Source organism: Muscardinus avellanarius, assembly GCF_963383645.1.
Source record: "Muscardinus avellanarius genome assembly, chromosome: 11".
In the NCBI taxonomy this organism is placed as follows: domain Eukaryota; kingdom Metazoa; phylum Chordata; class Mammalia; order Rodentia; family Gliridae; genus Muscardinus; species Muscardinus avellanarius.
In genome coordinates this window covers 43,643,878-43,667,708 of record NC_137797.1, presented here as the reverse complement: position 1 = coordinate 43,667,708, position 23,831 = coordinate 43,643,878, and the positions used below count along the sequence as shown (strand labels likewise).

Sequence of the window (23,831 nt, the reverse complement as noted above, 5' to 3'; positions counted from 1 at the left end):
AAGGAGGCCAGTGAATTACATGATTACATGACTGAAATTTAAAGTGTGCACTCACGCGTGTGCACACACACACATACACACACACACACACACACACACACACACACACACACACACACATATATATATATATATATATATATATATATATAAATAAAAATTTTTTTTTTTTGCTTTGCTGTACTGGGGATGGAACCCAGGGGAATTCTACCTCTGAGCTACCCCTGGCCCTGTTTTTTAGTCATTTTATTTTTTGAAACAGGGTCTCACTGAGTTGTGAAGGGCCTCACTAAGTAACCAAGGCTGTTCAGGTACTGGATCCTCCAATCTCCGCCTCCAGAATGCTGGGATTACAAGCGTGTGCCACCATGCCCAGCTACACAGATATACTTTATAGGCGCAAATTCTGGAGAATAGTTAGAATTCTATAGAATTTTTTAAAAGACTATGAGATGAGACACAATAATATCATATATGTGTGTGTGTGTGTGTGTGTGTGTGTGTGTGTGTGTGTGTGTGTGTATTAAGAGAAGAGAACTAAAGTCTTGGGTCAGGAGTCTACCAAAGTTTAGTTAGAGATCAGGGAGATAACAAGACCTGGGAGAGAAGATTTTTAAAAATTCAGATAGTAAAGTAGGGATAAATGCAGAGGAACTGGTGATCTGGACAGCAAGTGAAGGATGTGTTCCAAGAAGGAGGGAGATATCAGTAGACATAATTTACATGTGGCCCCCACTGTGCAGTCACCGTTCTAAATACTTTATCTTCGTGTTCACTCTTTGAATCTTCACAGCAACTCTATAACACAGATATTAGTCTTACTTCTCAGATAAAGAAATGGAAATCTCTGAAAATGGAAATGTCAATTAAATTGCACAAAGTTTCACAGAGACTAATCTTGTCAATTGGATCCAGTGAATCTGGCTACGGGCCACGAGTTTGTTGCTATTATCTATGGGATGTCCACTGCATGATGCAGATTAGAAGGATGAGTACTGAGAACGGACCCATGTGTGTTGTTCTGGAGATGTTAATAAGAACCATTATAGTTGAGTAGTTACTGTGGTTTCCTGGTTGTCATCTGTTCAATAGAGAATATGAGATAAGAATTAGGGAAAGATAAATAATTTTCAGTTAAACCAAAGAAATAACAAACATGGGCAAGTCTTTCTAGGAATGCTGCTAATTCAGCTATATTCTACTCTCTAAGAATTTAATTGGTTAGCTTTGGTGAAATGACATCTTTATTTCATTTTTAACAACTGTATAGTATCTCTTGGTGCCCTATTTTGTAAAACATGGATGTAACGTTTTTGTTGCTTTTCCCCATGCACTAACAATTTCCAATTTCCAACCTCAGTTCTCCTCCCCCTCCTCCTCCCCCTCCTCCTCCTCCTCCTCCTCCTCCTCCTCCTCCTCTTCCTCTTCCTCTTCCTCTTCCTCTTCCTCTTCCTCTTCTTCTTCTTCTTCTTCTTCTTCTTCCTCTTCCTCTTCCTCTCCCTCTCCCTCTCCCTCTCCCTTTCCCTGTCTCTTTCACTACTGGGGATGAAACCCAGTGATATTTTACCTCCAAGCTACACCCCCAGCCCAATTTTTTTGTATTCTTTATTTCGAAACAGAGTCTCACTGAGTTGCAGAAAGTACTCAGTCTCACTGAGTAGCTGAGGCTGTACTCGAACCACTATCCTTCTGTCTCAGCCTCTCAAATGCTGGAAATACTAGCGTGCACCACCATGCCTGGTTTATACTTTTTAATTTTTCTTTCATTTTTCATTGTTCATAAGATTATCATTCTATTTTGTACACATAAATGATTCTTAAACGTCTTTGAATAGGTGGATTAGAAAAGTGAAAAACCAATGAGGTGTTTATATAATAAATAAATTTTATAATATGTTCTAAAGCATCAAGACATATTTGATTCTTTCCTTTTTGAGGCCTTTCTGAGAGTCTAGTGACTATTTATATTTGCTTGAATTTAAGTGCAAAATGGCACTTTCAACATTTGTCTTATCCTAGTGTTTCTTTCCTAGAATATGAAGAGGAAGGGGTACTTCTTACCATGGCTACTGCCTTCCCCTTGATGATTGACATCTTAGTATCCTAATTTAGATTTTTATGGATTATCTGCATAATTTTAGTTTATATTTCAATGCTTTTATTGATTCATTGTAATTATATATTCTGGTGATGTTCAAAGTGATTCAGAAATACGCGCACACAGCACTTCCTGTGAATCACTCTCTATTACACTCTCCTCTCACCCTCCCCATACATATCAGTGAGATTGAGAGTTATACCTTCATATATGGCCATAGCATTATTTGAAATGTTTCCTTCATCAGCCTTTTTTCCCCTTCTTTTTCTCCCTCCCCCAAACCCTTTCTTTATTCTGATGGTCTTCCTCCTCATAACCCTTTTGTTTCCTATAATTTCTATAGTTTCAGCATATGAAAGAAAATACATGACCTTTGACTTTTCAAAACTGGCTGATCTCACTTAGCATAATATTCTCTATCTCTATGTCTATGCAAATGACATATTTTATTCTTCTTTATGGCAGAGTAAAATTTCATTGTATATATTTACCACATTTACCTTACCTTTCATCTACTGACAGATACCTAGGTTGGTTTCATAATTTGTCACAAGATGTTCAAAGAAAACTTTTCTTAAGTTAGATTTTTTTTTTTTTTTGTGGTACTGGGGACAGAACCCTTACCTCTGGGCTACAGTCCCAGACCTATTTTTATACTTTTTATTTTGGAAACAGGTTCTCTTAAGCCAGTGAAGCTGGCTTTGAACCAGCTCAATCCTCCTGTCTCCGCCTCCCAAGCGCAGGGATTACAAGTGTGCGCCACCATGCCCGGCAAGTTAGATTCTTTTTCTTAATCGGCTTTTTCAGCCCAGTGTACAGGCTTGTAATCCCAGCATTCAGGAGGCTGAGACTGGATGATCACGGTTGGCAGATGGCCTCAGCTACTTATCAAGGCCCTTTGCAACTCAGTGAGACTCTGTTTCAAAATTAAAAGGACTGAAAAAATAGGGCTGGAGATGTAGTTCAGAGGTAGAATGCACCTGGGTTTTAGCTCCAGTACTGCAAAAAAAAAAAAAAAAAAAAAAAAAAAAAAAAATCTGCCTTTTCTCCCAGCAAAGATGAGGGGCAGGTTTAACTAAAGCTAACATGGAAAATATTTTGAGACCTCAGCCATGCTTTAGTAATATGAAACTGGTTGAACTGATAAAAATAGACAGTTTGATATAAAGTAATAATATCCCAATTATAGATGCTCAATAAAGTATTTTACATATATGATTATTTTATAAATGTAATAAGTAATGATCATTATCATGAATGTGTGTACTAAAATAGTTTAACATATTCTGTGATGATTATGACAGTTTCTTAAATCTTGGAAGTATTAAATAATCTCGATTTTCACTATTCTGGGTGGTCTTTGCTTAAGTTAGTTTAAATATTTTGGTTAAATATAATTACGCCCATTCTTCAGGATACAGTTCTTTTTAAATTGGGTTGCACTGACATAAACCTTAGTAATGGAGCTCTCAATGTACTGAGATGTAATTTTACTCCATACTGAACATTGTAAATGGAAAGACGTCCATGGAACAGCATACTATTTTGAGCTATGTGTAAGTAAAAGCATTGTGGAAAATCTAATTTATGATGACATTGTGAGAGAAATGTAAGCCTGGTTTCCTGAGGGTTTTTTTTTTTTTTTCAATCTTGAAGTTTGATATTCCTAAAAGAGGAAGAGACTTTGATACTGGAATATCTTACATAGGCATCTCCCTCTTTAGTTACTGATTTGAGGCCTCACAAAAGCAAATCATGCAGGTGGCCTTATTAACTGTCTATGGAAATTTAAGATAAGATGGAGGTTATATTTTCAAACCCCATTTCACTAATGGGGTAAGTTATCATAGTAACCTGTCTTAAATGTATCCAGGATGATAATTTAGGCACCCAGCTACTAAAAAGAAGCATATGTGGAAAAAAGCTAAGTTTCTGACTCATTTATGAATTAATGAGTAACTTTCTTCAGTGATTTCTCAGAAAATCTAAGTATAGGGGCCAAGTATTTGTCATATATTCTGAAGTGCATAGAATTGTAAAGTGTCTTTTTTTTTTTTTGAAGGAACATGTGGTTTCGAAATACAGAAGTTGTTCTTTGAAGAAGTGCACACTCTTTTTTAGAGTTATTTACTTGCCAATGACCATTTTGTAAAAGTTTATTAGGCCCCTTCAGGAGGAAAAATTTTTATAGTAAAAGAGGAGTTTAGTTTAAGAAAATCTTAATTCTAAATATATGGCCTATTTCTAGCCCAAGCAATCATAGAATATATATTATAAATAGAGTTTAAAAATATATTCAATTATAATATATCTGAGGTAATTTATCCCTAATTATTTTAAAGAAAAGTATTTTATTAGGGCATTGCAACTATACATCATAGAAAGGTTCAATGTGATAAAAACATACATGCACACAACTCTTGGTGTACGTCCCTCCCCATTTCACCCTGCTTCTCCCTCCCTTCTCCTCCCCTATGTTAGTGATATTGGTAGTAATATCTCCATATATTTCCATAGTATTATTTGTATCGTTTCCTTCTTTAATCTTTTCTCTTGCTCTGTTTTACTCGGCATTCTTACTGCTACCATCCTAAAACATGACCATGTAACATAGAAAAAGGAAGATTTATTCACACTAGGTGTGGAGAGTTCAGTACATTTGAGATTAGGGATCTCAGATCTTAGGTCGTGATGACAGAAAACTGGGAGGAGGGAGCACAAGGCTTTGCTCTTATATCATTGAAACTAGAAGCTAGGCCCCGCTTGTTATCCCTGCGCTTGAGAGGCAGAGACAGGAGGATCACGCTGGTTCGAAGCCAGATGCGCTGGCTTAAGAGATCCTTTTTCCAAAAACAAAAAAGTATAAAATAGGTCTGGGAGTGTAACCCAGAAGTAGAAGGGCTTCCAGGAACCCCAGTACCACCAAAAAAACAAAAACAAAACAAAACAAAACGAAAAACTAGAAGCAAGAGAAAGATGAAGGAGAGGAGGAACTATATATAATCCCCAAGGCTGCATCCCCAAGGACCCACTCTTTGCAGCCACAACCCAGCCCAGGCCACCATCCAAATAAATCCATTAGAATGGCTTCACCTACTGCTGAGATTACAACCAAGCCCTGCTTCCAACATTACCACCCCTTTTTTCTGAGAACTAGGAGGACATTCTATTTTCAAACCATTACACCCTTCCTTCTGCTCTCCCTCATTTAATACTTTCCCCCTACTCTACAGGATTCTCTCTTTTCATTATTTAAAGGTCCTTATGTTTTCCATTTTCTAACTTTCACATATGAAAGAAAACATACAACCTTGACTTTCTGAGATTGGCTGATTTCACAAGGTATAATATGTTCATATTTCTATTCATTTTCCTACAAATTACATAAGTTTTTAGTTCTTTATGCGGAATAGTATTCCATTTATGTATATACTACATTGTCTTTGCCTGTTAATCTGTTAATGTATAACAGAGGCAGAGGCTTGGTTCCATAATTTGGTTCTTAGAAATTGTGATGTTACAAATGTAGATATATATGTATCACTTTGAACCTTATGATATATAATTACAGTGCACCAATAAAAGTAAAATTAAAAATAAATCACATAAGATGTGTTCCACAATCTAGTGGACAAAATATGTCTTTTTATTTTTTATTTTTGATAACTGAAGACTAAACTCAGGGCATTCTGTCTCTGAGCTATACACCTAGACCTTCTCGCATTTTTTATTTTATTTTGAAGCAGGGTCTCCCTAAGTTTCAGAGGCATGCCTCCAATGTGTGCTCCTCCTTGTCTGAGCTTACCAAATACAAACACTGGGATTACAATGTGAGTGCTCCCATATCCGGCTACAATAACTCTTTTAATTTTCTCCTGGATTTTATAACCCAGTTAAATAGACAGGGAACAGAGGAGGGTGTGGCTCTTCTTTTCTTCACTATGACTGGGGCATCAACTGGGGGAAAAATGGAATGGTTGGAGTGTTACAAACTGAAAGAAGTAGAACATCTCTGCTTACTGAGCCATTTCCATAATCACTTCTTTACCCACAAGTCTTGCAGCCACCCAAGTCCACTCCATCAAAGCAGTCTCAAGTACTTTATACTGTTTATATAATGATTCTCTTAGTTGAATCAGTCTTGATCCCAACCATATTTAAATGTCATGGATAGGAAAAAAATCTTCCCTCTCAATGGAAAGAGTATTAAATAATAATTTCTTATAGATCTGTGTTTAAATTGATATAGGGTGTGATAAGAGAGAAGACTAAAGAAGCAGATAGAGACCCCCTTGTGGAGACTGTGAATTCTATGCCTAGATTTATTTACTTACCGTAAAGAAAAATTACTTTGGAAATTTTTAATAGAAGAAAAATGAGGCAATCTATAACTTAAAATGATTGTCCTGGTGTCCATAACATAAAATGATTGTCTCTCACTTCTATTTTTGTTGACTAATTGAATAATGATGCATTTCAGTTAAAAATGATGAAGACAGATAAGTTGAAAGAGAAAAATACAGGTGAAGAGGGAAAAGTTCAGATTTGGCCTTTGGAGATACAAAATTTTAATGGAAATTCCAAATGGTTGTTTTTCTTTGTTTTGTTTGATATGACTCTAGAGTTTAAGAAAGTGGCCAGGACCAGAGATAAAGACCAGGGAACATTAACTTAGCAATGCTTTATTGATTGACACACTAGAGATGGAAAATGTTATTCAGGTAAAGAGTGTAGAGCTAAAGGGAAAAGAGGACTCAGCCCTAAACTCTGGGGACCACAGACATTTATGGACAAATTTAGTGAGTGAAAAGGAGAATGCTTTTTCCCTTTGTTTGTAATGTAGCTTTTCATATTGTTCTTAAAGGCAAATTGTTTTTCTTTGGAGAAATGCCTCATCCTCCTTTATCTTTCTCTTTCAAATTGTTTGATGAATTGTGCAACTATGAACATAAATATGCATGTATTAGTTTGGTAGTTTGGTTTCCATTCTTTTGGGTAGATACCTAGAAGTGTTATTGCCAGATCATATGGTAAGTTTGTTCCCATTCTCCTGAGGATCCTCCATACTGTTTTCCATAGTGGTTGTGGTAATTTGCAGTCCCACAAACAATGTATTAGAATTCTCACTTCTCCACATCCTTGTCAGCATCCGTTGTTATTTGTGTTTTGAATGATTGACATTCTATTTGAAGTTAGGTAAAATCTCAGGATAGTCCTGATTTGCATCTCTCTTAATTGCTAATGATGTTGAGCATTTTTTCATGCATTTATTGGCCATTTGAATTTCTTCTTTTGTGAAGTGTCTATTTAGTTCACTTGCTCATTTTTGACTGGGCTATTTTTTTTTCTTAGTGCTGAGTTTCTTGAGTTTTCTGTATATTCTAGATATTAGTCCTCTATCAGAGGAGTAGGTTGTAAAAATCTTTTCCTATTCTGTTGACTCTCGATTGAGGTTCTTGATGGTTTCCTTTGTACAGAAGCTCTTTCATTTAATGCAATCCCACATATTGATTCACCTTTTAGTTTCTTGTGCCTTTGAGTCTTGTTGAGAAAGCTTTATCTGCGCCTGTGTATTGCCCTGTTGGACCTATGCTCTCTTCAAGGAGCCTCAAGGTCTTTGCTCTAATTTCCAAGTCTTTGATTCATCTTGAATTGATTCTTGTGCAAGGTGAGAAAATGGAATTTATTTCAATTTTTCGGTATTCATAGCTTCAAAATTTACCATTGCCAAACTATGGAACCAGCCAAGATGTCCATCAACATATGAATAGATTACAAAACTATGGGATATGTACAAAATGTAATTTTACTCAACCATAAAGAAAAACATAATTATGTCATTTGCAGGGAAATGGATGGAGCTGGAGGACATTATGCTAAATGATATTAGTTAGTCACAAAAGATGCTTTCCCTCATATCTGGAAGCTAGAGAGAAAAATGGGTTATAGGAGGAACTCTAGACAAAAAAGGAGATACTATAGATGAGCAAATAAGATGACCTAACTTAGGGTATGGGAGGGGGAAAGAGGGAAATTCTCTAATGCACATGATGTACTTTAATAAACATATCAATGTCAATCAATAAGCCCTACATGAGAAGGAGGGAGAGAGAAGGAATGGGGCAGGAATTGGGTAAGGGCTAATTGGGTGATGTGTGCATGTATTTCTCCATCATCTTGTATCCATCCCATTAAGATGTATGACTATAATGCATCAATAAAAAGTTTAAAGACTACACAAATGATTTGGAAACTTTTGAATAGAAATATAAAGCAAAACTCTGGTTGGCATATACTATACTAATAAATATCCTCATATGGCATGTCAAAATATATTTTCATTTCATTACTACATTATAAAGCAAAATATTGAGTATAGTATTTTTTTTTTTTAGTGATGTACATGTTGAGAGTTACAGGTTCTAGAAGGCCCACACAGTGTGTTGTTCTGGAAATAATGGCCCTTGAAACCTATTGTGGTTTCTGATTATTCTTCCTGTGGTGGTCCTCCTGGAGTTCATATTGTTAACTTCAGAGTACACAGATAGGGAATAATTTCCAGGAGAATAAATCTTAGTTGTATTAATTTTCAGAAAATCATGTTCCAAAATTAATTTTAAACATGGAGACCAGGAACAAGTGTTAAAAGCTCAGCCACTATACTTTTCAAGGCCATGCTGTGAGCTCTTGAGTAACATCAAAGTGATAGAACCAAAGGATCTGGTATTGGAGAGTGTACCCAGCACAAGAGGGTGACACGTGAAATACAGAATATTGTGATGTACAGGAATTCATTTTAATATTTACAGAGCCTCCAGCAACTCTCTGAAGTTCATGTGGATTCCACTGCATTTGTGTTTTAACTTTTATAACCCTTATTTGAACCTGTCAGTCTTGTAAGTAATGTTTAATTAAATCCTTATAAAAACTGTGTATGGATAAAGCTATCACCCTCATTTGACAGATGAGGAAATAGGTACTGAGAGCAAATGAGCTGAGATTCAGTTAAATCAGTATAACTCTAGATTCTGTGCTGTTAACGCATGTGTTAGAGCTTTACTATGGCCGTTTCAATCTATTTACCACTTTAAAACCATAGTGATCTTGGGAGGCTGAGACAGGAGGATGGCACAGGTTTGAAGCCAGCCTCAGCAACTTAGTGAGACCCTTTTTCCAAATAAAATATAAAATAGGTCTAGGAGTATAGCCCAGAGATAGAAAAGCCCCTGGGTTCCACCCCCATTACTATTAAAATAAAAAAAAAACCTTAGTGAAGTTACTTTCTAATTCATTTATTCAAAATATTCAAAATATTTATGTACTTTATAAAGAACCATTACATTAGATTAAGATCAAATATTTTCTGCATGAAGATGGGCTTGCCCATCTCTGAGTATTCATCCTCCCAGTATTTTCTATTACTTTCTCCATTCCTTTAATGTTTATATAACTTAGAATTGGACTTTTGATTTTTCCTTTTCTCTCCTCTTGCACTACACCAGGGATGTATAACCTCCTCTTCTTACACTCTTTCCTATGTAACTATATATTGCAATTCAAACCAGAGACCCGGGAGTCATCTTAAATTTTTCCCTTTTCTCTCAATTCCCACGCACACTATTTTGACTTAATCCTTTGCTTCTGTTTCCTGTGTGTCTGCCTTCATTCAAGCCTCCTTCAAATCTGGCCTGGTTTCCTATTTGGCCTCCCTCTTTCCAGTTTTGTAAAATTTCCCAACCTCATTCCTTGCTTTATTTCTCCTTTATGTGTCTGAGAAAGGATATATCTAATTTAAGAACATATCATTTATTCTGCAGCTAAAACTTTTTGGTAATTTCCCATTGAGGCAAGATAATTGCTGAATAGCTCAGTAAGTCAGTGTGGCTCTCTTGGTTTTTACTGGACAAAGAGTAGGTGCAAAAGTAATATTTGTAGAATCAATAAATAAGAAAAAATATCTAAAATGATCACAGCAATGAAATACAAATTGTAATAATTCTAGTATCACCTCCTGTCATGGAGATTTTTTTTGGAAGAAGGTAGATAATTGCTAGAGGAGATGAAGTTGATACATGTGTGAGATTCAGTAATATTTTGATAATTTCTTATAATCTTCATGTGTATTATATCTACGGCAAATATATACACATAAATTACTTTTGCAAAGAAATTCACTATAAGAACCATTACAACAGAAAGAGAACCTCTTATAGAAATCCTGTATGGAATTATTTTCATCTTCTTAATAATGTTTGATTTGAGTATAGAGAAGAAATACATACCTATGCTTTAACTCTCATTCTAATTCTTCTTGGATTAATAATGTTTGCTTTGACCCTGGGTTAGGATTATAAAGCTAACACAGAGCTTCTCAGGGAAAAAGACAGTAATGTCATTGGGAGTCTAGGTGTGACTTGTTATAAAATATATACCATATTCATTAGTTTCAATTAAAATATTAATTCAAAATTTAATACTGTTTGATTGTGAGGACAGTTGCATAAATACTAAAATTATTTTGCTCTTTAAAACTGTTTTGTTTATTCTAAGTTTTTTAATAAAGTGACTTGTTGAATAAAGAGTTAAATGTGCTCTATCAGAATTCTAAAGAGCATCTGCTGAAAGTAGATTTATTTATTTGAAACTGAAAGAGATAATGTTCTGTAAGCAATACAAAAGTTATTATAGTGTCCTGGAAATCTTCATAAATCCAACAGGCAATGAATTGATAGCCAAAGAAGCATGAAAATATTTCAACTGATAACCAGCTTCTAAGAAGACAATATGGTGTAACAGAACAGAGCACAGAAAATTTGAAATTTGCAAACTCATGTTCAGTTTCAGCACTGTAATTTACAAAATGTATTAATTACACACATATGTTTATGTTTAAAAGCTTTGGTCTTCATATTTATATCAGTCAGATATATGGTTTCACCTATAGAGGAATGTTGTGAAGAATGAATAAGAAAATAAATATAAATTCTGGGCACATGATAAAGATACATTAAAAAATAGTCTCTCCTTCCCTCTTCCCACATGATTGTGATAATTCCACTCTTGGAATAATTTTTCTTGCTTAGAAGATGAAGATACAACATGTCATAGTTTGATAATACCACCTTGTATTGAATGTCTTCAAGCAAGTACCCCCATGATAGGGACTAAAAATACAAAAATGAACATAGCATAATTCCTGACCCCAAAATAACACGATCTGTCTAAAAGACAGCCATTTATCTCGATGAATTATGAGTGTTCTAGATATAATATCTAGGAGATATCAAGGAAATATTCAGAAAGGATGCTCTGAAGTTTTGGACTGAGATTGGAGTTTAAAATATACATTTGTAGCCTGTCATGGTGGCATGGCACACACCTGTCCTCCCAGTACTTGAGAGGCTGAGACAGGAGAATCTGGACAGGAGAATACAAGGACAGCCTCAGCAAATAGTGACACTCTCGTCAACCCAGAAAGCCTTTATTTCAAAAGAAAAATAAAATAGGGCCAGAAGTATAGCTTTGAGGTAGACTTCCCCTGAGTTTGATCCCTGGTCCCACAAAAACACAAAATAAAATATGCATTTTCTCTAAAAGGATTGGATGATACATTGGCTGAGGTCTAGGATGATGGTTTTAAAAATATACATTAAACAAATCAGGACATGTCCCTTCTTTACTTTGGAGTGGGGTGGGATCTGGGGTTAAGCTAACCACGTTCAGTGTGCATGTATGTCCCTGTCACTCTGAACTATATTATATGAGACTATCATGCACAACAAAAGTATATAAAGAATAAAAAATGAAAAGAAACATGGTCTATAGCCTTAAATTTTGAAAGAGGGGACAGTGAGTGAACCTGTCTTTGAGAAGTAGGAATAGTTCCTGTTGTATCATAGAAACTGCATAAAGTGAGGATTTCTAACAGGGAGCTGCTGACATCTAGATCGATATAATGATGGATAAGGTGCTGGAAGAGGCATGGATAAAGATGTTCATATTATGGCATCTCACTCTGAAAACTCTCACTTTTCTCTCTCTCCAAGGAGACATTTGTTGGTGTTCTGCAGAATCCAGGTTCTCTAGCTTCATTATACATGGAAATCTGGGGATCGTGTTAAAATGCAGATTCGGATTTAGGAAGTCTGGGATGGGACCTCAGATTCTTAACAAGTCCCAGGTGATGCCAGCATTATTGGTCTGCAGACCACGTTTTGAGCAGGAAGGCTCTAGTGATTAGTAAAAATGTCTAACCGCAATGTAGGATGTGTTTACTTTGAGAAGCTTTCTTATAATAAATGGTTGTTATGATACCACATGGGAATTTACACTGAAGCTGGAATAGGGAATTCTGGCATTCGCATCCTGCTGTGTTTTGAACGCCAGATGAGTTCCATAGTTAAACAAAATAAAACTGTATATAGTTATATCTTCTTCCCTTCCATGTTCAGGAAAACGAAAAGTGTTCCCTTGATATTCTACCTTGCCAGAAACATGATAAGATACTTTCTTTAGTAGAACTCACAGTGAGTCACAAAACATTTTATTTCTTTTGAGATTTTGTTTCTGGCCTATTTCTTTCCCACCCACTAGGCAGAAGTCTCTTTTGACGCTGTTTCAGAGGGAAAGATACCATCATCAACTCAGATGTCTGAAAACGCCTTTATTGGTCTTTAGATTCTGTTTATTCTCTCCTACTTGCCTCAGAGCTGTGTCTACATGTCTCTTATGTCTGTTTTACTAATGTACTGCAAGTTAGCTGTGCCCACACACCTGCCTTGTCACTAATCTATTACAAACTTAGGGCTTGGGAAATGTGTTACAAGTACTGTGGGAAGAGAATGTTTTCTGATCCCTAGAGAGAAAGAGAAAGAGAAAGAGAGAGAGAGAGAGAGAGAGAGAGAGAGAGAGAGAGAGAGAGAGACAGACAGACAGACAGACAGACAGACAGACAGACATAGACAAAGAAAAATGTTAGGCAAAACAGAAGGCACTATTAAGAAACAAAGATTTTGAGTCAGATCAAAAGAATTACTAGAGAAAGAATTACTGTGTAAGAGATTGAGAGAAAAAATGGAAAGAAGAAAGAGGTTACAGAGACAGGATTTGTGATTTCTGTCCACTGTAGATTATCACTGATTTTAAGATTAAAGTAATAACTTAATGTTTGGATAATGGATTACAGACACTCAACAAAGCCTCCAATATTGTCTTTCTGTCTTCAAATGAGGAAGAAGAGATAGAAGTAAAAGACATTTAAATGTTATAACAAAGGACAGGAAAGTAAGGTGGGAACAAAACTATATAACAGCAAGTTATAAAATCATAATTAAATGATATATCTCTATACATAGGCATAAATGTATATACACATGCACACTGTTCCTTGAATATTATGCATTATTAATATTAGGTATTATAAAAATCTTGTATTTATTCATTGGTCTCTTAATAGATGCTACAGAGTGAGAAAAATAATTAAAAAATTGTTTTTTCAAGGCAACTATGCTCCTTGACCTGTAAGCATCTGTGATTGGTAGAGACATATGTAATTACAGGCCAGACATTTTTACAGTTGTCTGATAATAGTTTGGATCATGAAAAATAAAAAATATAAAATTGATCAAATCAATATTTCTATTTTTTTTTTTTTTTTTTGGTGGTACTTCTCTGGGACTTGGGAGGGAGAGACCTGAGAGGGGAAACCAAACAGCTGCCTGATGGGCAGCTGCCCTGAACACCGGACAGTTGCCTGATGAGCAACTGACCTGAAATGAAAGCAACAGCTACCTGATGAGCAGCCGTACTGAAATGTAGCTGCCTGATGAGCAGCTACCCTGAAATGAATGCACGGACAATTGCCTGATGAGCAACTGACAAAGTTTATTCTCTAAAACCAAGATCTTTATACACTTCTCCAACTAAGTTAAGTATTACATTTTCATGGGAAAAAACAAACATCCCAATGCCACGAGGAATGCTAGAGATTAGGGAGGATGTCAAAATCACTAAGATACAATCATCAAAGGAAACTAACAAATCAACAAGCGCCAGGCGGGGGAGGGTTAAGATAAGCTCCCTCTATCACTGGGGGGCTTTGAGGTGAATTCCGGAAGGACTGGAGTTCTGCCTGGAGTTTTGGGGAGTCTGACCTTTTGCCAGCCCCTCTCTTAACTCCTTCAGAATCTTTCATTCATCGGGCTTCATCCATGTCCCCCGTCAGGTACTAGGGGTGTAACCCAGGGGCTTTTCTACCTCTGGGCTATACTCCCAGACCTATTTTATACTTTATTTGGAAACAGGGTTTCACTAAGTTGCTGAGAGCCTCACTAAGTAGCTGAGGCTGGTTTTGAACCCGTGTGATCCTCCTGTCTCAGCCTCCCAAGCGCGGGGATTACAAGCGTGCGCCACAATGCCCAGCTCAATGCAATATGTTAATTGATGCAATAGTATTTTTTGGTTTTCTGTGGTAGTAAGTAAAATGAGGCTGGTCATGTTGCTCCATCAATAAACTGACTATAATAAATATTATTTATTTTGAACATACCAAGCATCTGTGATACTTATACTTGACAAAGTAACTACTTTGTACAGGTTAATAGTAAGAAAAATACTCTTCTCCTACTTCTTATTTATTTATTTATTTATTTTTTGTGGGTCTGGGGATGGAACCCAGGGGCATTCGACCTTCGAGCTACACCCCCTGCTCTAATTTTTATTCTTTATTTTGAAACTGGGTGTCACTGAGTAGCTGAGGCTGTTCACGAACCACAATCCTCCGGTCTCAGCCTCCTGAATGCTGGGATTACAAGCGTGTACCACCACGCCCGGCTTCTACCTCTTATTTTTAACACACTGAATTTCACTTAAATTCCTCATGGACCCATCCATCAGATACAACCTTTCATCAGCTCACAATCTACGTTGCTTCGTTTATTATCAACCATTCCATTCCCCTAATTCCACTATAATTTTGGATGAACAATTCAGTAGCAGTATATAAAAGATTTCTAGATATATATAGCTCCAAAAGATAGTTTCTTTTTAGCCTAGTCACAATTCGACATAATTATCACACTTTAAAAATGAATAGTAATAGCTGGTGTGGTGGCGCACACTTAAAATCCCAGCATTCGCATTCAGGAGGCTGAGACCAGAGGATGTGGTTCACTGACAGCTTCAGCTACTTAGTGAGGCCCTCTGCAACTTGGTGAGACCCTGATTTAAATTAAAGAATAAAAACTAGGGCAGGGGGTGTAGCTCAGAGGTAAGATGCCACTGGGTTTCATACGCAGACCTGCAAAAAATTGCTTAGTTTTATTAAATATCTAGGAGCCAAATTTCTACAATATTCTTATAAATATTTAATAGTTGTTTATATTAGTCTGAATCTACATAAGGTTTTATTTATTTATTTATTTATTTATTTATTTGTACTGAGGTTCCTGGAAACCCTTTTACCTCTGGGCTACACTCCCAGACCTACTATATATATATATATATATATATATATATATATATATATATATACATACATACATATACATACACATACATATACATATATTAATTTGGAAACAGGGTCTCATAAGCCAGCGAGGCTGGCTTCGAACCTGCGCTATCCTCTGTCTCCTCCTCCCAAGCGTGGGGATTATAAGCGTGCGCCACCACACCCGGCTTACATAAGGTTATTTTTATATGTAAACAAGTTCTGGGGATTTTTTTTTTAACACTCTGTAGGTTTTCTCTCCATACTTGTTTTTCTTGCAACTGTTTTGTTCAATAATTGAATCATTTGTTGTGTTGGTCATTCCAAAGTCAATGTTCTCTTGTTACATTTTTGAAACATAGGTCTTTCAAATAATGTCTCTGTTGTCCAACCAAAAATTGCGTTAAAATTATTCTCTATTACTATAATTATGCTATTGATTTGATAATATTTATTTTTAAAATGTGTTATTTTTCCTATTAAGAAAAATAGGGCAAACCCTCAGTATCTGTGCTAGTCTTGGTTCACTTTATTGAACAAAGAAATTACCAGGGATTTTATTTCTTAAAAAGATCTCAATATAGTCTTTTTAATCAAAATGAATAAAATGGTTTTTTTTTGAGGGTCTGGGGATGGAACCCAGGGACATTTGACCTCCGAGCTACATCCCCTGCCCTATTTCTTATTCTTTATTTTGAAATCGGGTCTCACTGAGTCGCGAGGGCTTCACTAAGGCTGTCTGCGAACCGCTATCCTCCAGTCTCAGCCTCCCTCCCAAATGCTGGGATTACAAGTGTGTGCCACCACACCTGGCGAATAAAATGTTTTAAGTGTACTTTAGGAAAATTTCAGATAAATTACCTGTCCTTTTTTAAAAATAATTCAAATGAAGAGATTATCTTGAAGAATCCTTGCTATATTTCTAAGTTTAACTAAAGTTAATGGTTTTGTTACATTGGAAGGTAAAAGAGGAGTTACAGAAGTTGAGAGATTTAATACGGGTGTAGGAGAAGATGTGTGTGTACTTGGTTCCATTTTTATCTCTTTGAAAGTCAAGAGAATCCGGAATGATAGACACAGGTAGAAAGTATTCCGTAGGAATTACAGCAATGGGAAAGACTCAGAAAAATAGCAATTACTTGCCCAACAAGTGAATTTGGGCAGTGTTTAGAACTTGCCTCTTCCCTAGAAAATTGATTAGGTTACAGAGACATAAGGGTGCAAATGTAAGTTCATATTGTGGAGCTCCAGGTTTGTTAAAATTTACTTGGAATCTGCCACCTATGCTGTCTGTTGTGTCTCTTTGGGCTTTTCTTCCTTTACCTATAAAATCAGGAGACAAGCCTAGATACATTGTGTTTCTGGTCCTGATTGTCCCAGAGTATGAACAAGATGAGCAATAAAATTTTTAAATTCCTCTAGTGTAGGGTGGTGTGGGAAGTGTTGACAACTCAAGCTAATGTAATAAATATGGGACTTTAAGGAGGACATAGATGCTAATGGATTTTTAGTGGTCTAAACAGCGTTCCATTCCTTAGTATTGATTGTTCATCTGTAATAATTGAAAGGGAAAAAAGAGAAGTAAACTCTTGAAGTTTCAAGTTTATATCACTAAGGGAAATGTGATCTTATGAATAGAAATAAAGATATTAAGGGAAAACAAATCAGATAAGAAGTATGTAAATTGTGAGTTTGGTGTGGTGAGCTTAAAGATCAGTTAAAGAATGCATAAAAGTGTTTGAGAAAAGAAAGTATACCCTTTGTGGGGGAAAATGTGCCCCTCAAAATTAGGAGAGAAAGCCAGTAGGGTAGTGCATGCTTGTAATCCTGGTACTTTGGAGGCTGAGGCAGAAGGATAATAGGTTGGAGACCAGCCCATCAACTTAGCTACACCCTCAACAAATTAATGAGACTTGTTTCAAAATAAGATAGTGTTGCAGATGTAGCTCAGTGGTAGAACACCCCTGGGTTCAATCCTCAGTACCAAAGGAAAAACATAAATAGGAGAGCTGGAGAGAGGCAAGGAAGGAGGGAGGAAGAGAGAGAGAGAGAAAGAGTGAGTGTGTGTTGGGAAAGAAAGACTTACTCAAGAAAGAAAATAGACAAGAATTGTGACGGATAAATTAGGAAATCTGGTAATTGTATTGGCAGGACAGATTCTGAAAGGGAAAGACTAAAAAACTGTAAGTATCTACATGATAAAATTCAAACATATAACACAGTGAAAACTGAAGAAACTTCTGATGTTCTTCAAGATAAACCTTCACAGTACAGGAGAAGCATAGAAGAAATTACATTTCAAGGCACTACCATGAGAGGACTGGGCAGAAATGTAGAGGCGAGGCAGCAAGTATAGTATTGTTTCATAATAAATTAAAAAAAAACTACATGGGCTGTGGAAACAAACTTATTTAATCTAAATCATTTACCCTCTCTGGATTATTTTGTTGCTTTTCTGTTTTTGTATTAGGAATTATATTGTGGTATATGTCTAAAACATGGAGGGAAATCAATACCGTTGCTTCAGTTCCCTGAAAGAAAGTGTGGTGTTTGGTTATCCCATTCACTGCTTATGTTTGTGTCCCAATTGGAGAGTTTTAAGAGAAAGCACATCAGTTGAACTTTACATGCCTTTCATACCCTTAGATTTACAAGTTAGCTGAGGAGGTCACAAAAGACTTTTCCCTGGTTCGGGGGCTTTTCTTAAGTTCAATTTTTGAATTAACATGTCATTGCATTGAAACAGATCTTTTTAAAGTTTTTCACTTTTCATTTACTCTTTGATAGTATTGTTACTGAGGTAGTTTGGCCAGTTGTAACCACTTAGTATAGCCAAAATACAGAATGCCTTATAAGCAAAAAACAAAAACAATATAAATTGTGACCAAGGCAAAAAACAAATGCTCTGTGATCCTGAAATTCCCTCCATCTGAGAATGTATAACCTTTAAGTCAGGCAGTTTTAAGGACCTTCATGTTCTACCAGACTAATTCAGAGGAGTAAGAATTAACTTAGGAAACATACCATTATCCTAAGCAATCTTCCCCTTGACTGAAATACCCTCTGCTGGTCAGCAGAGGGTATTTCAGTAACTGGATTACAGCAACTGGATTAATCGCAGCAAGGATCGCTGTGGCTCTTCCCACCCTGATTCCAGTACAACAACATGGGGTGTGGCTGTCACATGCAGTACCTGGGTTTATGTGCAGCCATCACAATTCATCTGGACAATGACTTCATGTAGGTATTCACCCCTGACCACCATAGGTGTGAACATGCACTGGGCCTATTGAGTTTAACTCCATCCTTCCAAACATTATTTTCCCACTCTTAATAATCAGATATCAGTTTGATGTACTGTACAAATTTGCATTTGATTTATAAAATGTTACTCTTCAACATTTGGTTTAACTAGAGCTATCTTGTGTGTCTTTAAACAAAAATTTTGATTTTATAAAATCATTAACAAATGTAATTCAAGAATGCTCACAGGTTGTTACCATTATTTGTGAAACTTGTGTTTCAAGAACGTAATTCCCCTTAAATTTCAATTTTATTTATATCTTTCTTTCAATAAAATATTTATTGTTCACTTCCTTTAAAAATTTCTACCTAGCATTAGAGACAAAAATATTAGACATATAGTTTTAATGATTTGCTTTTCAAAAATTTAGTTTAAAAATGCAAATTAAAAGAGTTTACTAAAGAAATTAATAATGGCCATCTCATATTTTTCTTTTCATTTTAACCTTTCTAGGAAAGAGATTTTTCTCTCTTGTAAGTGAAACCTTAGCTTTCATGAAGTTTTCACAGTCAATTACAAAGGTTTGATTTTTTCTAAGATTAAATAATACTATTAAAATATCATGCCAGGCATAATATAATATTTGTAATCCCAGCATTTGGGAGGCTGAGACAGGAGTATCGTGGTTTGAGGACAGGTTTAGCTACTTGGTGAGGCCTTTTGCAACTCAGTGAGACCTTGTTTCAAAATAAAGAATAAAAAATAGGTAGCTCAAAGGTAAAATATTCCTGGGTTCCATCCCCAGTACCATAAAAATATATATAAGTATATATATTATTATCACACAGTCATACTTTGAACATCAGTAATGCCATGTTTTATTCCAAGGAGTGTGCTGCATTATTCCATAGTGTATTCATAATCAGAGGTCATGGTATATATGTTACATTATCATAATTTTCTGATTAAGTTATTCTTTGTACATGTTTATGTGTGTTCCGATTGCATTTCATTAATTCATAGTTTTCTTGTAAGTTTGTGCTCTTTCCATGTTCAAAGAATCTCTTTAATTCAATTTCTCTGTTTCTCCTCATACAGTCTGACAGCCAGATATGCAACTCAGTCTAATCACAGTGGAATTGCAACCAGTCAAAAAAAGCCTACTAGGTCAGTTAATATCTCTAATTTATTGCTTGCTAGTGGTATTCAAGTAAATGCCCAATGGTATTTTGTCCTATCACTCTAAGATTTTTAAATTCTGACATTATTCTGAATGAAAAAGTTAGAGCTCTGAATTCTTCTGAGTGGATTTCCACAGAGTCTCAGGAAAGAGCCTATGTGTGCCAGATGATTAAATGGCTTTGGCTTCTATTTCAGTTATACACAGTGTTATATGCTGGGATGAAATCCAGGTTCTAGGTTCTTTAAAGGCCCCTACGATTCTTTCTAGGTCACAGAATTTGGAAGTTCTGCATGCAAGAAGATTGCAATTGTGTTCTGAGATGGGCAAGGGTTCCTTATTGCAGTTTCTTAAATAAAACATTGGCAGGATTTTGGTGGGTGGAGAAGTTAGCAAAAGGTCAACCTAGACTGTTCCCATCTATAGTAGTTTGGATTTCTGCTTCTTCATGACATATGTATTTTAAAGACACATGTAATGAATGACAGCATAGAGTGTACTATTTGAAAAATAATGTGTTCAAAGTGGTTGATTTTCATTAATGTTAAGTTGGTGGAGGCAGGATGGTAGCATGAGACAGCTGAGTGCAGCCACAGCAAGTGTACTGACACCTCTGGTCGTTGAGTGGCGCTGAGCTCCTTCTCACTCACTGGGGAAGGATGGAGTGGTAGTTTATTGTCATTGCTTCAGTAATGAACCCCATCACGCAATGTCTAACCACAAGGGCCGCTTCTGATGCCTCCTCAACCCAGAGGTAGGTTTCTTTCCTCTTGTCTTGGTTTTCTATGTTAAATCCCATACTAGTGAAAATAATTCTAGAGAGACAAATTTAAATATAAATTTAATTTTTTTTGTGGTACTGGGAATGGAACCCAGGGGCCTTTTACCTCTGGGCTACACTCCCAGACCTATTTTATATTTTATTTGGAAACAGGGTCTCTTAAGCCAGCTGAGGCTGGCTTTGAACCTGCTCGATCCTCCTGTCTCTGCCTCCCAAGCGTGGGGATTACAAGCGTGCACCACCACACCCGGCTAAATAGAAATTTAATTTTAAATTACAACAAGGGATATAAGTTGTAAGGAACAGTGACCTGCCGTGTACAATGAGCATTTTTATTACTTCTTCTAAGACTTAGGCATGTACAATATATTTTAAATACTTTCTTTTGATAAAACATTTCTCTTTTGTATACACTCTTTTTTCTTCATCTTATTTCCCTTTTTATTACTTTGATGAATGATCTGGAGACGCTGGCTGCCTGTCAAATTAGGGTAATGAGGAGAGCAAATGTACTTTTTAATTTGCTGTAATTTGTTCTTCTGAGGACTGAAGATCGCTTGGCATCATGGGTCACAGTAAAGATTAAAATGCATTTTAATTGCTTTCTAGAAATGGGTCAAGTTTCACTGCAAACAGGGCAGGTTTTGTGACAAAAATTTTTTATGCATTTGAGTTTGGAATGAACTTTCTAATTCTATGGTTATGTCTATGGAAATCATTCTCAGATTTATTATGATTGGGACATTTGGCCAAATTAATTAGTTTAGTTCCTTCTGCAGAGTGCAATTACTGATATTCTAAATCCCTAATGTCTGTGGTTACTGTGCTACGGTTACAAACCCTTGTAGGTCTACTTGAGCAGGAGTCCAATGTTGAAATCATTTGGAAAAGATTCTAATCTTTTGCATGACAAAACCTCTAATTAGCAAAATAGCTGAAGGGAATATTTATTAGCCTTATGTATTTAAACTGTAAAACGCAGTTAAGATTTGGAAACTATTAGGTGTTTCAAGAAATCAACACTTTTTAAAGCTAGTATTTGTGTTTTCCTAAATGTTCATTCCATTTTTGCAATACTTCTCACTATTATTAAAAGTATTTGTATTTTCCTGGGGGTGGTAGTGTACCTGTAATCCCAGTACTTGGGAGGCTAAGACAGGAGGATCACTGGTTTGACACCAGTCTCAGCAGTTTTAGGTAGACTCTCAGCAACTTATCAAGACCTTGTTTCAAAAGAAGAAAGAAAGGAAGAAAAAAATGAATAAAGGAAAAAAAGAAGAAAAAGAAAGGGAGGGAAAGAAATAAATGAAGGAAAGCTAGGTAGGTAGGTTGGGATAGAGGTGTAGCTTGGAGGTAAAATTCCTCTGGGTTCAATCTCCAGTACCAATTTTTAAAAAATACTTATATTTTAAAGGTTTAATTTTTTTCATAATCTGTGGAAGACAGTATTATAAAGATGAGTTAACACTTGAATATTATAACAAATAGACTGTGAAATTTTGATATCTAACAGATATAATCCACCTGTTATTTTTAAAATTTCATAAAAGAGAATTGTAAAAACAGTCAGTGCTATATGTACAAGTTCTGCATTGTTTTATCTTTTTCTTTTCAAACAGGAATTTCCAGAGTAATACACAGTAATGTTCACATGGTGGCAGCAAATACTAATCAAGACATTGGCAACCTTCAATAGCCTATTCTCCAAGTAGATCTTAGAATGCTAATTTTAGTTCTCCATTTCTAGTACTTAAATTATATGAATTGAGTTTAATATATATATATATATATATATATATATATATAATCTAATAATCACATAAAGTAAAATCAGGTACAATTTATAAAATAACTAGTCTTTGAAGGGAAAACAGTGAAATGATAAATGATCTAAATTTATATTTAATATTATGCCCCAAATAAAATAGATAGGTCATAACCTCCTGTCAAACTGCCTCTAATGATAACATGGACATTGTGTATCTCCTGATGTCTTGGTCTTCATGTACAAGGAGTAGCTGAAACTGCCTGTCACTGAAGATATATTTGAAATTGTCATTCTCCTAACAACGATTTTCTTCTGACACTTACATCCTTTTTGTCATATTGCCTCTGTGATCAGGTGGGCACATTTGCAAGATCACCTGCTAAAGTCTATTATTTATTTTTGACAAGAGAAAGAAGATTTCTTTGAGGCGTTCCAGTTAAAAACAATGTAGCCCATGACCTTGGTCCTGGCACCATATTTTTGATAGAGTAGCTAATAGTTTAGATATTCAATAAATGTTTCATATTTGCTAATTGTTTAATAACTTAATGCCTGTTATGAATTTATAAGACTTATAACTACTTAAGAGAAACAAATATTCCACATACTGAAAAGAACTACTTGACAAACAGCTACAAATGTCAGATTAATATAAGGAAAACTCTGTCAAGTGTTATTGTTCCCCTTGCTCTTATAATTGTGATAGTACTTTTTTTTTTTCCGGTGGTACTGGAGTTCCTGGAAAGCCTCCTACCCCCGGGCTACACTCCCAGACCTATTTTTATACTTTTTATTTGGAAACAGGGTCTCTTAAGCCAGCACAGCTGGCTTCGAACCTATGCGATCCTCCTGTCTCCGCCTCCCAAGCACGGGCATTACAAGCGTGCGCCACACACCTGGCACTTGTGATAGTACTTTTAAGGCAAAACTGTATTAATCAGGGATGGAATAAAGATGACTTTTTTAGTTTAAAGATTGCCTCATTTTAACTTTTCTACATTATTACTAGTCTTTGGAGACATGCTTACTGAAAAATGAATTTTTTTTACTCTATTTAATCTTTTTTTTTTTTTTTTTGGTGATACTGGGGGGTGGAACCCAGGGGATTTCTACCTCCAAGCTATATCTTTAGCCCTATTTTATAATTTATTTGAAACAGGGTCTCACTAAGTTGCTGAGAGCCTCACTAAGTAGCTGAGGCTGGCTTCGAACCTGTGCAATCTCCTGTCTCAGCCTCCCAAGTGCTGAGATTACAAATGTGCGCCATTACT

General features: G+C 35.9%; 1 protein-coding gene across 3 annotated transcripts in view; it reads left to right on the top strand.

Moving 5' to 3' along the window:
- NAV3 (neuron navigator 3) overlaps positions 1-23,831 on the top strand; it is a gene marked incomplete at both ends in the record, with an annotated part of 410,033 nt that overhangs the window by 160,728 nt on the left and 225,474 nt on the right. For all 3 annotated transcript variants that reach the window (XM_080705150.1, XM_080705149.1, XM_080705148.1), the window contains one exon: positions 19,930-19,998. In XM_080705150.1, coding sequence (XP_080561276.1) covers positions 19,930-19,998 — 69 coding nt within the window. The remainder of the gene's footprint in view (positions 1-19,929; positions 19,999-23,831) is intronic.